This window comes from Corylus avellana, chromosome ca3 (genome assembly GCF_901000735.1).
Source record: "Corylus avellana chromosome ca3, CavTom2PMs-1.0".
Taxonomy (NCBI): domain Eukaryota; kingdom Viridiplantae; phylum Streptophyta; class Magnoliopsida; order Fagales; family Betulaceae; genus Corylus; species Corylus avellana.
The window spans coordinates 37,653,597-37,673,080 of NC_081543.1; the positions used below are offsets into that span (position 1 = coordinate 37,653,597).

Below are 19,484 nucleotides of genomic sequence, written 5' to 3' on the forward strand. Positions count from 1 at the left end.
GACTATATATCGTTGATCAATTTGGCCGTAATTAATTGGGCCACTGACCCCGTCCATGCATTTTATCCTTGAGCTTTCAACAGTGGTGATTCGTCTGACATTGTCCTTTTGACGAACTTTTTGAGGTAAATATATATATATATATATATCAATTCAATTTCTTGAATTTTACATCATTTGAATGTGTGCTGGAACATCTTTAATCTCTGTAACTCAACACAAGGTCGCTCTTTCTTGTCATTGTGAAATTGGGTCCATAGTGGCCCCACTGCCACTATTATTTTTAAATTAATATTGGAGTGCATTTTTTTTTTTTTTTTTTCTCTCCTTGTTGATTTTATTTGGGACAACATTTTCTATCAAATTGGCTGGCTTTTTTTTTTTCTTCTTCCTAATTTAGTTGTGATTCTCACATTCTCAGATAATTATATTTAAAAAAAAAAAGTTCTAAACAATGATTGTTTAAAACGTTAAAAGACAAAAAAAAAAAGTATTCAAACCGCAAGCAAAGGAAATACGTTTTTACAATTTTACCAAACGCTTAATTATGATCGCCTTAAGCTATGAATCCAAAATTTAGAACAAAAACACATATAAATGCAATGTGCAAAATTCTACAATCGGTAATTTGATCCTTTGACTTAATCTTAAAACTCTTCTTCCCAATTTGACCCTACATCTCATTTTCAAAGACTCTTCCCACGGATCTTAGATTGGGTCTAGATTTTGACAACCATTCAATTGAATTTTTCAGCAAAATAGCACAAAAAGTTTACACCAACCAAGAAAATGCACATAAATTCATCATTTTAAAGACAAAATTCAGTTTAATAAACTAAATTAAAATATTATAATAGAACCCACATTTGAAAATGAAAAAAAAAAAAAATATATATATATATATATATATATATATATATATGCGTATATGAGTATATGAGTGCATAGATAAAGAAAAAATGCGTATATGAGTGCATAGATTTGCCAGTGACCAAAGTGACAAAGGAAGCTGCGAGGGTGTTCCCGTCTAGTCCAAGTTCAAAAATGGGCAACGCAACAAGGTGAAGTGATGGATGAACTGAGACCACAACAACAACCCCACACCTCCAACCAAAACGTAAGGACACAACAACAACAACAACTTCCCCATTGCCAAGGTTATTGTGCGAACAACAAACACAAACCTAGATTGCTGCTAATAATCTCACATTGTCTACTTCTTCATCACTGATCATCGCCATGGATCTAAATCAAACACAGAAGGAAAAGAAAGAAAAAGAAAAAATGGAGACTTTGATTTTTCTGTTTTGGGATTATAATTAAATCAGATAATAGAGTAATAATATGCTTTTTACAGGGATGGATGGATATGTAACACATACAACATCATACAACACCATGGGAGCGGAGTCTCGTAGAGATTCAGATCGTTTAATAATATAATTTTATCTCATAAATTCTTCTCTTTTTTTTTCGCATTTAAAAAGGATTAAAAAAAAAAAAGGTGGGAGAGATACGAAGGAACAAAAATTAAAGTAAAAATCATTGATCATCATCACCATCATAATCATAATCATATTCATCATGGTAATAATTAGAGACACAAAGCGGTGCACTGGAGATCATCACCCGCAAGGTCAACGCCATCCAACGGTGGAAAATTCAGATCGAACGGCAGGGGAGGCTTCCGGCGAGAGGATGACGCGATGTCACCGTCGTCGTCGACGACCGAAGACGACGAGTCGCAGTCGCTGTGGCAGTCCTCGGGGACCACCGGGGGAGGCCTAGGGTGCCGTTTCCGCGTCGAGAGACCCGGCGCGGCGTGCTGCGGATGAGGCGGCGTGGGACGCGGCGGCGCCCTAGGCCCGCTGAACGACTCCACCGTGCTGCTCATGCTGCTGGAGGTCGGCCTCTGGGGGTCCATAATCTGGTGCGCCTGAAACCCATCGTCCATCGCGTACAACCGGTGGTGATGATTGTGGTCCATAAACGCACCGTTTTGGTTCGGATTTAGCGGCGAAAAATACACGGAGTTGGAGGAGGGGAAGTTGGTCTTGGCCTTGGGGCCCCGGAGGGTCCGGGCCGCTGCGTCGTAGGCTCGCGCGGCATCCTCGGCTGAGTCGAACGTGCCGAGCCAGACCCGAGTCTTCTTCCATGGGTCTCTGATCTCGGCGGCGAATCTTCCCCACGGTCTCTTCCTCACGCCCCTGTACCGTGGCTCTTTGCCTATATTCGTCATCTCCAATCCTCCTGTAGCCGCGGCCGCCGCCGCGGCCGCCAATTTATTAGCCGCCGGTCCTCTCCCTCTCCTCATGATTCACCAAAAAAAAAAAAAAAGATTTACAATCAATCAAGCTCTCAAGCTTGGTTTGTAGAAACTGGGTTTGGAGAGATTAAAACGACGCGAACATGATTGAAGACACAGAGACGGAGAGAGATGGAGGAGAAAGAGAGATGGAGAGAGAGGGAGAAGAAGAGGGATGGGGGTGGGAAGGAAATGGAGGGCACCAGGAGCACCACCTTCTCTTCTACAAAAAAATAAAAAATAAAATAAACAAAAAAATAATGATATTTATTTATTATTATTATTTAAAAAAAAAAAATTGTTTGGGTTTCTCTGGCTGGAATGGCTTTTCCCTTCTTTTGCTTTCTCGATTTCCCTACCCTTCTCTCGCCCCCACAAACCGACCCGGGCTCTGATTGCTTGCTGCTTTATGGATTTTATTTTGGTCATAATAATCTAATAGGAGGAAATGACGGGAAAGCCCTTTTGCAGAATTCTTTTAATGTTGGTTACACCAGTAAAAATCGCCTCTGTGAATACTGATTGCTTTACGTGTCATGTCTCTTTCCTTTTCCCTCTGCCTTCACCGTGCATATTTGGTTTTTGGTTTGGTGACTGTAATAATAATGGGAGGGTGAAATCAGAAATGCACCCATTTATGACTTGGCCCTAGAGAGAAAATACACCAGAAGATTTTCTTTTCAAGGATTTCGGCCAGGCCCAGGGCCACCGTAGCATTATCTCGCTCGGTTTAATTAATACTTCACATTTTTCTCTCCACTTTTTTATTATTGTCTACATTGCTCATGACAACTCATCTTTTAGTGCTTTTTGGGAATTAATGGAATAACTGTAACCTCTAATCTCAGGCCAAAGCATAAATAATTTTTTTTTTATTTATATCTTTTGGTATTCTTTTTTAGGTAGCTTTTTAATTTTTATATTTATTGAGTTTCGTCCCACTCTCTTTTTTCTTTCAAATTATTCAACAACAAACACAATATAATATACAAATGAATTTTAGTTTTGTCATGATTTTAAATCAACTTAACATTTGACAATCCAAAGTTTCTAGAAAAGATGGAAAAAATAAGCGGGGGAGTTTGTTAGTGTGGGCCGTCAATGAATGATTCTTATGCTTAAGCTAATAAGTATTTAGAAAACAATTCATAAATAAGCATGACAAAGTTTTGGAAAGATGCTAAAAATCCCATTTACATGGATTGGTTATAAATATGGTCCCGATAGCACCGAAACGGCCAAGTAGTGCGGAAGTGGTATGAGAGAGGATTTTGTGCTTTAAGTATTGGGTGAACTCGGGTCAGCGAGCCAACATTTGGGTTAGATGGGCTTGGTACTTCGGTTATTTGAGCTTGCTAGCCCATAAACACCAATAATATAGTATTCCTGAGTTTTATCAATCTTAAAATGTAAAATAAAAAAGATGTTTTATCATCGCTTCTGTAAAATAAGTTGAATTTTATCATCTCAACTTTTCGCACCCCCATCTGTAATGGAAAAGATCATGCCCTACGTGTTTGAGTAAGTTTTCACCCCCTATTTGAAAATATATTGATTTTTTTTTTTGAAAAAAAAAAAAAAAAAGTCTCTAACCCAAGCAATTTCTACTAATAAGTTGAGCGGAAGACCTGTTAATAGAGTTGAAAAAACACACCTAATTACTCAAATTAACTGGTGTTTGTCTAAATGTGGCATCCTTCTTAAGAGGCCATGAAAAAAAAAATTAAGAGTAGTATGATGTTTATTGACATCCTGGTTTTTTTGGGGTGCAATACTTTGTGGAGGTCTTTCTCAATTAGATAATCTCTAAAGAAAAATGTTGAGAGAACTTCCTAGTAGAGTCAATCAAATTTATACTTCCTTTTCCATCTCAGTGATTTTGGCAATTCTAGATTAAAAGCTCAATAGCACCTTACTAATAAAATAATAATAATAATAATAATAAATTACTTCATTAATGGTCCTTAAGCCTAATTTAGTCAAGTGCAATAGAAATCAAGAACCATTTTATGGTATAAACTTTGTTTTGTTTTATCTGATCATATGTCACGTTATTTTAAAAAAAAAATGACAATATATTCGATATGTGACAAATATAAAATAATGAAAACATTTCCACATGAGAAAGAAAAAACTAATCTGGTGATTTAGGGAAGAATTCAACTTATAAGAGCAAGACTAATAAAGGCTCCTCCAAAAAAAAAAAAAGCATATTAGTTAGGACAACATTTTTGACTAAATTGGGTTGGACTAATTTCCTTTAATTCAATCTATTAAATTTGCATATTGCCAAAATAAATATAAAAATCATATACTCTATTAAAAATATCCTATAGTAAATTAAATTCAAATTCAAATTCATGACGGTGCCAAAAATATGTATTTCTCATTTTTCTTTTTTCTTTTTTTTTTTTTTAAAAAAAAAAAAAAAAATTCGTTGGACAAATTTACTGGAGCATTGAAATTTGGATCTCAACCAACACCCTATACTTATAGGATGTAAATGTATCAATTGACTGAAAAACCGTTGGCATGTAATTATCATTTCTTTTCTTCATATACAAGCAAATGATGAGAAGCAAGCATTCAACAACTACAAGATGGAATAGAAAAACTCGTGGAAAATATTTACTGCAGAAAAAATTTACACGACTTAGAGATAACACAGGGTAAAAATAGGAGAACTTACCATGAATTTTTGTTTACGTTCATATCGTTAACTACTACTTATCCTATTAATCCTAAGCAAATAAAAATGGGTGAAAGCCTGAAAGGTCCAATATGTAAAATATTTAATTGAAATATTAAATAAATTGTGTAGGCAATGTTTAAATTCATGACTTTAATTAATAAGATAAAATATATGATAAAAATTGCATGAATATTATCGAAATTTTAATAAATTATTATTATTATTATTATTTATCCAAATGAGTGGAAGAATAACCCTCGTATTTTTCCTCTTCTTGTCTCTCTTATCCATTTGTCCAAAAACATAAAGGGTATTATTATTATTATTATTATTATTATTATTTTGGGTGGAAAAACATAAAGGGTATTAATATATGTGTAGAGCAGTCAATGTTTGTATGAAATTGCATCAAGATCAAGTCAGAAATTTAATGGTATATATTTTGTCATGTTATTTAAACTTTCTAAATGATCATTTTTTTTTTTTTTTTGTTTTTGGACATGTCCATGCAAGAGTAGGTAGGAGGATTTGAACTAATGACCTCCGCTTCATGAGGCGTGTTCTCCAACCGATTGAATTACCTCTTAGAAACAAAATGATGATTATTTTACGCAATTACAGTAATCAATCTTTTATGCAATTTAATGGTATATATTTTGTCACGTTATTTAAACATTATTTTACACAATTAAATAGAAGATTTATTTAATACCAAATTGATGATTCACAGACAAAAACTAAATTATAATATACGCAACAATGATAAAAACATTAATAATGGTAGGTATATCCTATTTCCGGATTTTAATTAACCACCCTCTTAAATAGTCAGTGCCTAGCTAGTACACGACCAACTTAACATAAATGAATTTAATAAGAGGAAGAAAAGATAGAAAGGAAAGGGGAAGGGGAAGGGGAAGGGTGGGAGAGGAGGCCCCTCCATATTGACCTTAGAAAGATCCAACAAAAAGATATAAAACATCATAATGAATTATGTATTGCCAAGTTACTTTATTGGAACAAAGAACTTAATTATTCCCACCATTCTTATTGATTTTCTGAATATCTATTAAAAAAAATCGATTTATTGCAAACAATCTTGAGATGGTTGCTTGTGAAACTTAGGAGGAGATTAAATATGAGTCTCCATTCACGGATTTTTTTTTTTAATACAACAAATTATCATCAACTCGCATATGCCCATATACCTAGCTAAAACGTTAATTAGATGGTCTAATAGTGATCTTGCTTTAACGCTCATTTTAAAAATAGGTAAATTACTAATTATCTCAAAAATTTAAGCGGATAAAAAAAGGTAAATTATAATCACTTAATCAATATTTTAACACTCCTCCTCACGTGTGGGCTCAAATTCCATTTTTTAATAGGTGACATGCCCAACACGTGAAATATTTAATTTAAATGAGAAGTGAATTGACGGAGTCAATATTCGATCGTAAGATCTTTAGCTTTGATACATTTTAAATTACCAGTTATCTAAAAAGTTTAAGCTTATAAGAAGAGGTAAATTCAATAAAAGCAAAATGTAGATTATAGCCTACAAAGCTTTGTGTGTGGATGTAGGCAAATTGCTAAACCACCTTAATCTCTTTGTCTTTCTCTTTTCCTCTTTTTATTATTATTTATGTATTATCTTTATCCCGCAGTATGTATTTCTACATGGTATCAGAGCCAAAAAGATTTTGGGATCGAACCTTAACTCCGTCAATTTACCTCCAATTTTAATTTAATACTCCACATGTTGGGTTTCACCTATTAAAATTGAGTTTGAGTCCACACATAAGGGAGAATGTTAAAGTAATGATTAAGTGAATAAATTTGCATTTTTTATAAACTTAAGTTTTTGGGATAACTGGTGATTTAACATGCAAACCCTAAACACCCGGAGTGGCCCCTCACCCTCATGAACCGGGTAAGTTGCAAAAAAAAAATTTATTGTGGGGAACTCAAACCAAGACCTCCTTCCAACTAAAACGTTGTGTACTATTTACACTCATTTTATATTGGCAGACATAACTTATTTTATGTGGCTTCCCATTTCAATTACCTTAAAAAAAAAAAAATCAAAAAAAAAAAAAAAATCAAAAGGTATGAAATGGGTATGATAAATTAAACAAGCTAGTGTAAAAAGTAACGTTATTAATGAACAATTTATATACAAGCATAGCACAGTAGAATTTCTGCTGAGAAAAAAAAAAAAAAAAAAAAAGGGTAGATTTTAGAAATTCTTATGCTCTTGGCCAACCACACAAAGTTCACATTCACGTCAATGCTTAATTCAAAGAAAGTAGGCACGTGAATGGGTGGCTCTACTTAATTTGTATATACAAATACATCCTCCCTAGAAAATTTATGGCAACTCGACACCATATAAGTTGAGATTGCGGCCAAAGACTTGAATATGCTCTCAAATATTCTCCATAAACATATCTTATAATTAATCACTAATTGAATATTAATCATGTGAACCTCATCAAAAGGACAGAAAATCAGCAGTAATTAATAAACTTTGCTTTTTCATTCTTCTTTTTTCTTTCTTTGATTTTGTTGGCGGACTTTGATAAGAATATTCAGAAACACCATGATTTGGTGCAAACGAAAGAAAGAAAATGTATTACAGCTGTGTGATATTTCTTCAAAGAGTGACTGAAATGGTTGCTTTAGGGTTGAACCACTTTAGAAGAGAAGAATTTTAGGGGGGATTGGACTAATTGCACCCTCCATGGCCTCCTAATCATCACATATGCGAACCATGTTTTAGAGGTTGGGACCCAAGATAATTAGGTTTTACCTGGATAATTGCTTTAAGAAAGTAAATTTCATTAATTAGGACGGAAACTCATAATTGCAATTATTAATATTCTTAATGTTGTTATAGGTACTACAAGTCCCTCACAAATTAACGTGACAATTTATGAAACAATTGTCATGTCAACTATTAAAAGTAGCTATTCACATAAGAGTAATATTAGGGACCAACTTTAGGAGAATAAAAAGAGGATAAAAATATGGTCATTAACATTATTCATTTACATAATACTTATCATGTTTACAGACTGACATATTAATCTACGTGACATTTAATTACAACATCAACTACTAAAATGTGAATGGCCACGTTCTAAGTGTTCACTATGTGGCATGACAATGAAAATCACCATTGAATGACCCATCTTAATAATTAAGTCTACTATCGGTGCTGGTAGTAGACTATAAGCTTATAGACCTATCAAGGTCTATAAGCTAAATATTCTCAAAATATATATTTGCAATTCTCCACTTGGTGTGTTCCAATTATAATCAATGTTTAAAGAAAATCTGAACATATTATTCGATACATAAATCATTTTAGTGTTGGTTTGGTTTAACCATTTAATAATAATTTTAAAATACAGTAAATAAAAATATAAATTTTTAAATGTATTTTTAAACAAAGCACTTTTCATCATTTTGTATATATAAAAAAAAAAAAATGTAGTTGGAAAATCTCAGGACTCAATGCACTCTTAATAAAATAATAATATCATTTGTATTTTGTTGCTGGGCAATTGAAAACTTTTTCTTTAGGGTAAAGCAAAAATAATACAAATAAAAGCTTTTTGTTTTTATTTTTATTTTTTTAACTTTTTTTCCTCCCCCATTGACTGTGGACAGTGCTGGTCCAAAAATCATGACCAGATCAAAAAAAAAAAAAAGACATCTACAAGACACAGATGTCATCAATCCCCACCTTCGATGCCCCTCAAAGCAATCCGATCTCCTTGACCATCCTGCAGGTGGGCCCCCACCATACCTGACCCTCCCGCCACAATCCCTTGGAGATCTCACTTCTCAGAGAGAACCCTCACTGACCCACCATTACCAAGAGACCCTCCCGCACCCACTCCCCTTCCTACCCAGCCCTACGCCCGACCCAACCCAAGACCCAGGTGAACTTACATTTGATTAATTAAATTAAAATTAACAAATTTGTGACGCAAATAAATACCTTGCCTAGCCTTTGATTTCAAAACACGCCCTACTCTCAAAGCCGTGACGTGGACCCACCTGTCAGCCATAGTCACAGGCTTTTGCCGCCCAAGGGCTTCATTCATTCTTCACCGGCATCTCCCGGTTACCCACTCACCTTTTACCGGCTGGTTGGTTGGGACAATTCGCAGGATCTATGGACCGGTCCTCTCTCTGACCAAACCTCGTGACTCGAGGCTGCGTTGCCTTTTAGACGGCAGTCGATTAATAGACAACGGACACCTGTGATGATGGGACTTTTTAAAAAATATATATTTATTAAGAAAAGAAATTGGTCCTTGACTACTATTTGGGTGCGTTTGTCGTTTTGATATATTTCTTTTGGTGGGGGGTGTAGATGGCGTGGAAAGCAACGAAGGTGGCTTTGGTATACGGCATTGCGGATTGAACGGGCGGGAGGTGGGTGCCATGTGGGGCCACATTGATGAGTCTGGCTCGTGTCCAGGTGTGGTCAGGATAGGCTTACCAGTTGACCAGTAATGCCACGCCATGTCATTATCGAAACAGGCAAGGGTTGCCAGCTTTGGAAGAAGATAGATAGGAATTGGCCGCGAATAAAAGTTGGGGATTTTTCTTTCCCTTTCTCTTCTTTTTCTATTAATTATTTGTGTGGCCAAATCTTTTATATATTCTCATTGCAACGAAGTTTATTACTAATCTTAGATTAAATACTTGTTAGCATTTTAACCAACATATTCAAAGATTTATGAAAGGAAGAAAAGCAAATTCAAGAAATCATGTAATGAAGGCGATCGAACAGTTGACCGCACTACAATAAACGAGCGGAGGGTACCTACAAGACGGACGAGGAGTGAGCAAAAGAGTAAAGGCATGAATATGAAGAAGAATGAGTCATTGTTGACACACCCGACAAGCCTCTCTTTACTTGCTTTCGGTCCATCTTAATTGAAATTCTTATGTTATTTGTGACGACCTTCAATATTATCAACGACGACTTTTATCGTCGTTGATAATGGCATATCATCAGCGAGATAAAAATCGTTTTTGTCAATAGAGCAACTATGACGACCCGTTGTTACTTAAGAGTCATCAATTATTAGGGACAATCTTTAGACTTTTATAGACAATTTTTAATTGTCACTAAAAGCCAAATTTCTTATAGCTAGGTATCATTAAGTATGAAAATAACAAATATGTGCATTGCTTGGAACAAGATACCACGTTTTCCTCCTGGTGCTAGTAGGATTCAAAATTTCTCCTATTTCCCTTAATTTATGCCTCAGCAAGCCACCTTTAGATGATTATGGGTTCGTTTAATTTTCAATATGGCATACCAGTCGAGTATTGAATATTCATGTTTGGTTCATTTAGTAATTTTTTTTTAAGTACAAATCAACCTCAAGTTTATCACCGTGCTATATAATATTTCAAACTTGATTCATTATTTTTTGAAAAAACTTGAATATATTCATGAACTATTCAATTAATTTATTCATTCCTTATATAAAATCTAATTGTTGTTCAAAACATGCAATTGTAACTTGTAATTTATTTGTTCACGTCTAGTGTTAAATATGTAGAGTAGTCCTTGATAATTTTTCATAAGTCATGTGACATATTGAAGTATATTTTTGTTTTAAAAATACACGAAGCCTAGATGGAAGGGTTAAGTCAGTATTTTCAATTTATGATAAGTATCACATTTGATATTTTATGACGCCAATGTAGCTGTTCAATAATGACCTTTACCAGAGGTACCAAAAAAACATTTGACCGTATTTTTAAATAAATTAATGTCATGTGTCTATGCGGGGATTTACAACCAATCATATCATAAAGGGGTTAAGAGCTTGGGTGACCACATAAAGTACAATTATGACATGTTCACTTAGTTATCATGTATCTTATATCTGTACTACATTCACATGACTTACAACTGTTTGATGTTACAACTAACCCCATCAAAAATGAGTTAAGAGCTTGGATATATCATATGTATTACAACTATGACATATTTACTTAGTTATCATGTACCTTTTATCTATATTGTAGTCACGTGATTTACAGCTATTGAAATAATGTTACATATTATTGCATGTGATTTAAATAGTCTTTTTAAACGAATTGAGTTCACAAACTTGATAATTTCTTGTGTATCCTTACTCATTAAGTCATGAACTTACGCTTTCGTATTTTTCATCTATGAAACATTCGTGTTTGTAACTATTAATCCTTTTGAGGATGGATGGGGATTCATACTAAAAGGCCAACTTTGGACCGTTTCACTAAATTGATACTTGGAGATCGAGTTGGACCCACTATTAAGTGATGAAATGTGGCGTGATTTCAATAATCTCCTTCATTACTTGGTTTTTTGGATGTTCTTTGAGAGTATTATCAGTTTTATGGTAATCATTTAACGGATGAGTATATTTGCTTATTCTTAGGATTATGGTTACCGATTTAAAATTTGGTATGTAATAATTTATATTTGACTTGGTGACAGGACTCAAACCGAGACTTTTGATGATCATCTTTAAGCTATGATTTTTTTCTTAGTTGCTCTGGTATTAATATTATTTTGGACGTCTTATTAGTTATTTTAATGTACTATCAAAGTTTTTTTTTTTTTTTTTCCTAATGAGGGCTCAAGATTTCTTGGTTGTATTCATTGGGTAAATTTGACGGGCAGGCGTCGTGTTACATAAATAGAGGAGTAATATGTAGCATTGCTCTAAACTTTATCCTTAAAAAAAATGAGTAATTGATCCATGGCATTTACTCTATAAGGAGTTTAACGTATATATCATTTTTTTTTTTTTTTTTTTGGTAAGCATGTGTTAGAATTAGGATTCTCTAAATAATATCAATTAGTTATATTAGAATGATTTTTTTGTCCTTTCGTAAAAAAAATAAAAATACCATTCAATATAACTAACTAAATATTATTCAATGTTATAAAATAAATGCTATATAACATTAATGAATGAAATTCAGGATATGAAGAAGGGTGGTGATGAGTGATGGGGATGAGAGCGTAGCATTAAATTGGTGGGGGTGGGAACATGCAGTTAGAAAGTAATGAGAGGTGGGTGGAAGTTTCTTAAATGTCACGCTTTGGTGAATGGTAAATGGTACCCCGAGAGGGCAGAGCACAGCGCTGTCCCTTTTCTTACGAAACGCGCACGCCAGCTCCGGGAAATGCAGCCAACACAACACAACACATGCACACCACAAACACACACGGATAGAGAGACTCAAAGTGCTGCGCACGATTGTAACGTGCTCCTCCTCAACACGCTGCGATACGCGGCGCACTATCATGATTCATAAATAGTCGCAATCGCATGTATATACATGCATGGCTCCACACGGAGGTTTTGGTAATTCAATATTTATTGAATTAATAAAAAGAAAAATATTAAAGTCTAATCTCTTGGCCTTAAGAGGTAAGAAAATCTGAAGGTGAAATACAGCTTGTGCGAGGCCCTTGCCCAACTAGCTCCAACCTAAATCCAATCAATTCTTTTCAAAAATATAAAAAAAGAAAAAGGAAAATAGAGATGGGGATTGCTTCGGCTTCAATGCAAACAATGTTTGTCTTATTTGCAAACAATTGTTTAATACGCTACTCCAATACTAATATCTCCCTCTTTACGCAAATTCCTGTGGAAATAGCTCTTTTTGCTTAAACAATTTATTACTACTCCGCCAACCACTTATTATCCACCGACTTTTGCAATTTTTGTTTACAAGGCCACATGTATAATTTGGAATACAAGATAATATTTATGAAATATCATCGTTTCAATAAGTTTCATATCTACAACAAATTTTAATGAATCACGTCTTTATCTACTACTAGATCATTTATGCTATTCGTGCTTTACCAAACACAATTTTCTTCGCTGCCTCTAACATAATGACAATTCTTCTTTATGTTTAATAACTCTTCTGTCATCAGTTATATTCAATTACATGCAAAGTAACACAAGAATAAATTACTTATTTAGTCATTGCAGTTTACAGTTTTATCAAATTGATGATCTGTAAAATATTAAAAGTACGTTAAAAAATCAATGGGCACAATTATGGCCTTGCAATAACAAGGGTTGGATTCCCCGGTCCAAACGAACTAGAGAGAATCCAAATGCTTTCTCAAAGGAAGTCGGAACCCCACACTTGGTGAGGGAGGGTGGATCATTTAAGACAAATAGCTTAGCTCAAAGATCTCTAAAATACTTTTGATACAAAAGGAACAATTTGGTATAACTGCAAACCACATGGGCTAAATAAGTAATTTTCTCGAGAGTATAAGTTTTTGGACTCGCTACCCAGCCTACTTCATGGTTGGTTGCATCGACTTTTTGGGCCTATTGGGCTTCGACAATTTTAGAATAGAGGCCTATAAGATTCCTGGGTTTAGAAAGATGTCATTGATTTTCACAAGAGGGCTTCGACTCTCTTCGGTCTCCTATCGTCTTCCTCTCTACTCCATCCAACATCCCAGAGCTCAATGGTAATAAAAGATAGAAAATGCAATTTACGCCTATTTCTCACTTCCTGTTACTTTCTCTGCCCTCAAACAGTCAATTTTTGCAGGTTTTTTTTTTTTTTCTTCTTCTTCTTCTTCCAAGTGTACTGTATGTATGTATGCAATTGCTTAATGGTTTTAAAATCCTACTCTGTTTGGTATAAGTTTCTTAGAGTAAGTGCGATGTAATTAGGTATTTGGGCTGATTAGGCTACTTAACAAGTTTTTCAACTTCATTTAAAAAAAAAACCCACAACTTTTTTATTTTTTATTTTTTATTTTTTTAATATAGGAGCATAGTTGTATTTTAATAAATATTTTATGGAAATATAGAATTTTACATTTTAGCCATTTAATACTAAGGGCTTGATAAATTAGTAAAACAAATTGTAAATTAAATCTTAGTTTGAGGAGATAAATGTAACTTTTCCTTAGGTGGTGTTTGATAAATGGGTTGGCCTAGATACTGTAATTGATGTGAAAAAAAAATAAAAATGTTTGGTATAAAAAAAATGAAAAAGTGGTATGAAAAAGTGAAAATTTTTGTTTTGTAGTGATTTTTTTATTTGAATAATAATAAAAAATAAATTATTTGATACAAAAAGTGAAAAAGTTAGAATGTTTTGATGTTGATTTTTTTGGGAAATAGTAATGAATAGTGTCTAGGCCAACTCCAACCCTTTTACCAAACAAGGCCTTACTCTTGCATCTCTGTTTGATTACCATCTTCTCTTAGAAGAAAGTAATTGGTTTGCACTAAAACCTTTTGTTTTAGACTAACCTTTTTCTATTTGCATGAATAGACCCTTGATTATTTCGATTTTGCTTTTGTTATTATTGCTGCCAATAAAAGAGTTAAATGGGGTTGTTGATATTATTGTGGGTTTTATTACACTTGTCGAGTTCTTGAAGAATTTATAAATGTCAACTTCTTCCAGGGCTGCTGTAAATGTAATTAAAAAAACTAAACCAATTAATCATTCACGCATGCATCGAAGGTAATATTTCTAAAAGAAATATTATAAAATAAATAAACATAATTAAAAGAGAAAGAGAGAGACATGAAGGATAAATAATCAAATTAAAAGACAAAAAAAGTCTTTTCAATCCGCCTCAGAGTCTAATCTATCGACATAAACAAAAATAAAATAATAAAATAAAATAAACATATACCTCAAACGCATATAGACAAAATAGTGAAGCAAATGACAACTACTACACCGACTTATCATATTATAAACATAAAATACAAAGAAAATAGGCTCCCTCCCTCAATGCCCTAAATCTAGCAGGGAAAAAAAATCAAGTTTAGCTCAACAAATTAATGCAAAGCTACACTTCAAGTCTTCTTCACCCAACTCCTTCTCCTTTATCTTCTTCTTTCTCTCATTACTCACTCTGTAGGGAATTTGCAGGTCCCGAATGCTGCAACACAAAAGCCACTTTTTAGCCAAAACGTCAAACGCAGGTTGAGTTAAGAGATGAAAAAAATTAAAAGGATGAGAAAATTGTGATCTTGGCAACTTTTTGTCAACGAAAGCAATTTGGGAGGAAAAATACACCGAAAGCAATTAGAAATTCAAACACTAGCTAGCTAGGCCCACAAAAGACATACGTAGCCTGCAGATAAGGCTGCAATGCTGAGAAAATATATGATGTTTCATTAATAATTATGTCCTCGCAATAATTCTCTCTGCAAAAGTTCGTTCACTCTCAAGCTGAAATTATAAACATTAATCATTTCCACTCAAGAAAATCACAGATGCGAATTGAATCTTATGAATTTTGCTTTAATTTAATCCCTTAAGAACATGTACTCTAACACGACACGTCTCTAAGGAATAGCTTAATTTGCCTACGAATTAATTCAAATTCTTCTTTTCTTTTTTTAAAACAAATATATATGTCAGCATCAACCATTTAATTTTCGTTGAAACTCGACCCAACTTCACGCGCATGCGCATCTAGACATGACATAATTTAAGTGACTTAATTTATTAAAAAAATAGCTTTCACATTTACTACAAATAGTTTTAAATATATTATAAAAAAAAGTGACTAATTTAGTATTAATTTGCTAAGAAATTTAAAACATTAAAGTGAAAAGAATTAGATGTGAGAGAATACGTACTAGGAGGTTGAGTGACCACGTAAGCCGAACCGCCGAAATCACAAGAGCCAGCCACACGAGCATTCTTCTGGTAATAGCTATTAAAAGCATATGAAGCGTGGGCGACTAGCGTATCCGGATTGTAACACGTGGCGTCCGGCTGAATCGGACGGCAATCAGCCCCTCCCTCACCGCAAGCGTAATTGAGGGCAGCCTGCAGCTTCTCCTGCGCAACGTTCCCATTCGCCACGCACCACGTCTGACCAGACGGGACCGACGACTCCGACACGTCTCCCGTCGCCGGAACCTGCTGGCTCTTGCTCCCGTTGACCGGCGTTGACTGGCCACTCTCAAGCTCCGCTTGTGTCAATGGTATGTCGTACACCTTCTGCTCACTTGGGTAAAACAGCCCATAATTCCTCTCCGAGGTGGGACCCGATTTTTCATTCTCGTTAAACAAAGCAAATAGAAAGACGTTAAGTGGGTCCTGAGTTCTCAAAGGGGTCCCACCACCAGTGAGTACTCTGCGCACCAAGTTCCCGTTATACGACTCCGCATTCGGCTGGCTCGCACCTATTTCATTGCTATCACCCACCGAGGGCCAGCCAGTCTCTGTGACCACAATTTTAACGTCGTCGTATTTGAGAGCCGAAAGTGCAGCGGAAACGGCGTCGAGTTGGGCATCGAACAAGTTGTCGTAACGTAACCCGTTACCCGAATCCACCACACCCGGGTTTTGCTTAAACAAAGTGTAGTCCAAGGAGATCTGGCCCGCGTTTGCAGTGTACGCGAAGAATGGGTACACGTTGACCATGAAGTACGATCCGGTTTGACGCAGGAGGTCCAGCATGGGCTTGATAACGGGTTCAACTAGTTCGGGTTTGAAAGACCCGGAAGAAGACGGGTACGAGGACTGGAGCGCACTGAGAGCTACAGGCGACGAGATTTTGATGGCGGAGTCAATCTTGTACTTGACAAGCGAGGCGTGGATGTTTTTCATGGCGGGTACGAGGAACTTGGTCGTGTTGTTGGGGTCGGCGAAGACCTCGTTTCCGACGGCAATGGCTTCGATTTTGGTGGCGGGGTAGAACTGAGAGATGTTGGCTTGTACCCACTTGTCGGCGAACGATTGGTCAGCGGCGGTGGAGGAGAGGAGCTCGTTGGGGAGCGCAACGGTGACGCTTATGCCCGAGTTGGCCAGCGCGGTAAGCACCGCCGAGTCGGTGTCATAGAGCTTGACTCTGCTCAGCCCCTGTGACTTCAGAAGCTGCACCACTTGCGACGGTGCCGGTAGGTTGTTAGCAATTCGACCGTAGTTTATTCCGATCGAACCAGCATCTGCAATCAAATTCAAAAGAACCATATATAGTTAGAAACACAACGCACAATTCGGTTCGAGAAAGAGAAAAATAAAACAGAGTACCTGCGAAGGCCGAGAGTGATAGAAGCAAGAGGAAGCAGGAGAATCCGAGAGTCGCCATTTTCAGAGCTTGAGAGAGAGGTACTGAGATATTTTTGGTTAAGGTCGGAGCAGTTGTGATTTTATAGACTTTGTTATGGAGTGGAAGAAGTGAGAATTGTGGGGCCCACACCATACACAGTTTCTACCACGACGGATCCGCACTACCCCACCCACCTACTTGACCGTTTAATCCCCTGGTTTTGTTGGTGCATGTTAGATTTTGAATTATAGATTACTATTATTAAAATAATTGGCTCAGGTATATATTCTTTTGGCCGTACACGTGTTGTTTGATTATGATCCGACGCCTAAAAGCTGGATTTAACGGTTGGTTGGTGCCTGGTGGCCTAATTTACACTGGCCGGAAATGTCTGGTGAGGGAGGACTTTGCGGGTGGTGAAAGTATACGGCACGTTTGACGGTGACAATTCTTACGATGCATTGTCGGGTTTTCGTCTTTTGCTTTGTACCATTATTCAGATTCAAGTAAAAATGATTCCATATTTTTTAACCTAAATTTGAACGTTGGCTTGCTTGCCAGCTGTGCTCGATTGATGGCAGAGATATTTCATGATGCGTAAAACGTAATTTTACACAACAAAATTGTTACATTTTTTGATTTGATATTTTGAAACGTAAGAGTTATCTTTAATTAATTGAATTAAAGGGATTTTACCAAATTATGTTAGAGAAAATTCGTGAGTATAACAATTTGTAACATTTATGAGAGATGTATAATACATGAAAATTGATTTGAAATGAGGATCGAGTAGCAGGTTAGACAAAAGAGTGGCACAAAATTGTCCCAATTTTAAAAAATGAGAATAGTTTTGTCTCAACTTTTATATATTTTTTTTGCCTAAATGGCTTATCTCAATTTCAAATGAATGGGAGAAAATCCATTTCCATAATACATACACTAACATTTAATTTTCATACTAAAATGCTTATCCCATATAAGATATTTAGCTGCCCCAGCATTAGATATTTGTCACGACAGGGAAAGAAAGAAAAAATCTACTCACTTCGTGTGCTTTAACATTACAATTTTGATGAGTTATGATAAATTATTATTTATTTCAAAAAATTTTGCTGATAAGAAGAAATAAATTAATAATTTAATTTATATTATAGCGCTCTCTCTTGCCCCCTGAGCTCAAACTTCTTTTTTTAATAGATAATGTTAAATGTATAAAATATTTAATTGAAATATAATAAGTGAATGATGAAAACATGGCTCAAACTTAAGACTTTTACTTTGATTGACACTATGATAAATAACTATTTATCTTGAATTATGCAAAAAAAAAAAAAAGTTATAATAATAGGGAAATTAAAAATAATGTAGCCGAATGATTGTGACGTTACAATTAAGCTAAAATCTTTAGCTAAAAGACAAATTGACAATGAACAGATGCTGTCTTGGGGAATTAACCACACTTAAAAGATGATTCTAATGTGAACATATTTAATTAATTAGTATGATATTTAGTAAATAGTAATTCAAACAAAAACTCAAAGGCTAGTGATAATGATGATTTTCAATTGCTTTTTGAGTTGTCTAATGTAGTTAGCTATATCTCATTTTCAACCCGGCCGATAGCTCGGTGACCATAATTTTTTACTGGTTTTCCAATTAATCTATTCTCAACTATGCATGCCTTCTTATTATGGTTAAGACCCAATCCATGCTCTTCTTTTTTTTTTCTTTCAATATTTTGCATGCCTATTTCTTGCAGCAAATCGCCAAAGGCATGCCACGTCATTACGTTACCAACTTCTCATAAAGAAAAAGGCTTTAGAGTATGTTTAGAATTATATTAGAGAAATAAAGCTTTTAAGTTAAAAAATATTTTTTGGCAAAAGCTTTATTTTTAAGTTTTTTGTATCCTTAAAAGCACTTTCAATTGTTTTTACCAAACGAATACTTTTTTCTTTAAATGGACTTTTTGAGTGTTAAACACATTTTTTAGTCCCTCACGCATAATAAAGAAAGAATATTAGTTTAGAGTTAGTATTATTTTGTAATGGTTTTTAATATTTAATTTATGTTTTTAGAGTTCGTATTTAACAATGAGGTCGGTCCAAAAGTCAATCACATTAGGGTTATGGCTTAATATTTTAGTCTATTTAAGCATAAATTTCAATTGTATTTAAAAGACTATGATTGAAAAATAAATAATTATTTTATCATTTGAGAGTTATGATTAATTTGTATGTAGACACCAATCCTTTATCTATATTTTATTCGTCATGCCCAGTGAATATGCATGCATGTATAATGTATTCATATGAACGCAAAGGGGGCCGCATGACTTCACCGCGTTGAGCTATTGAGATAGCGGCTGGCCGGGGATGGATGGAGACAGG

General features: G+C 35.0%; 2 protein-coding genes across 2 annotated transcripts; both read right to left on the bottom strand.

Annotated features, from left to right (window-relative positions):
• Positions 1–1,521: 1,521 nt before the first annotated feature.
• On the bottom strand, positions 1,522–2,541 carry LOC132175512 (ethylene-responsive transcription factor 3-like). Its single transcript, XM_059587485.1, has one exon. It carries the CDS (start codon positions 2,312–2,314, stop codon positions 1,595–1,597), a length of 720 nt encoding a protein of 239 aa, XP_059443468.1. The 5' UTR covers positions 2,315–2,541; the 3' UTR covers positions 1,522–1,594.
• A 12,059-nt stretch (positions 2,542–14,600) lies between these two features.
• LOC132176260 (glucan endo-1,3-beta-glucosidase 14) lies at positions 14,601–17,250 on the bottom strand. The gene is made up of 3 exons (XM_059588415.1): positions 17,076–17,250; positions 15,674–16,990; positions 14,601–14,967 (listed from the first exon to the last, which is right to left on the bottom strand). Exons 1-3 carry the CDS (start codon positions 17,245–17,247, stop codon positions 14,936–14,938), a joined length of 1,521 nt encoding a protein of 506 aa, XP_059444398.1. The 5' UTR covers positions 17,248–17,250; the 3' UTR covers positions 14,601–14,935.
• Positions 17,251–19,484: the final 2,234 nt, after the last annotated feature.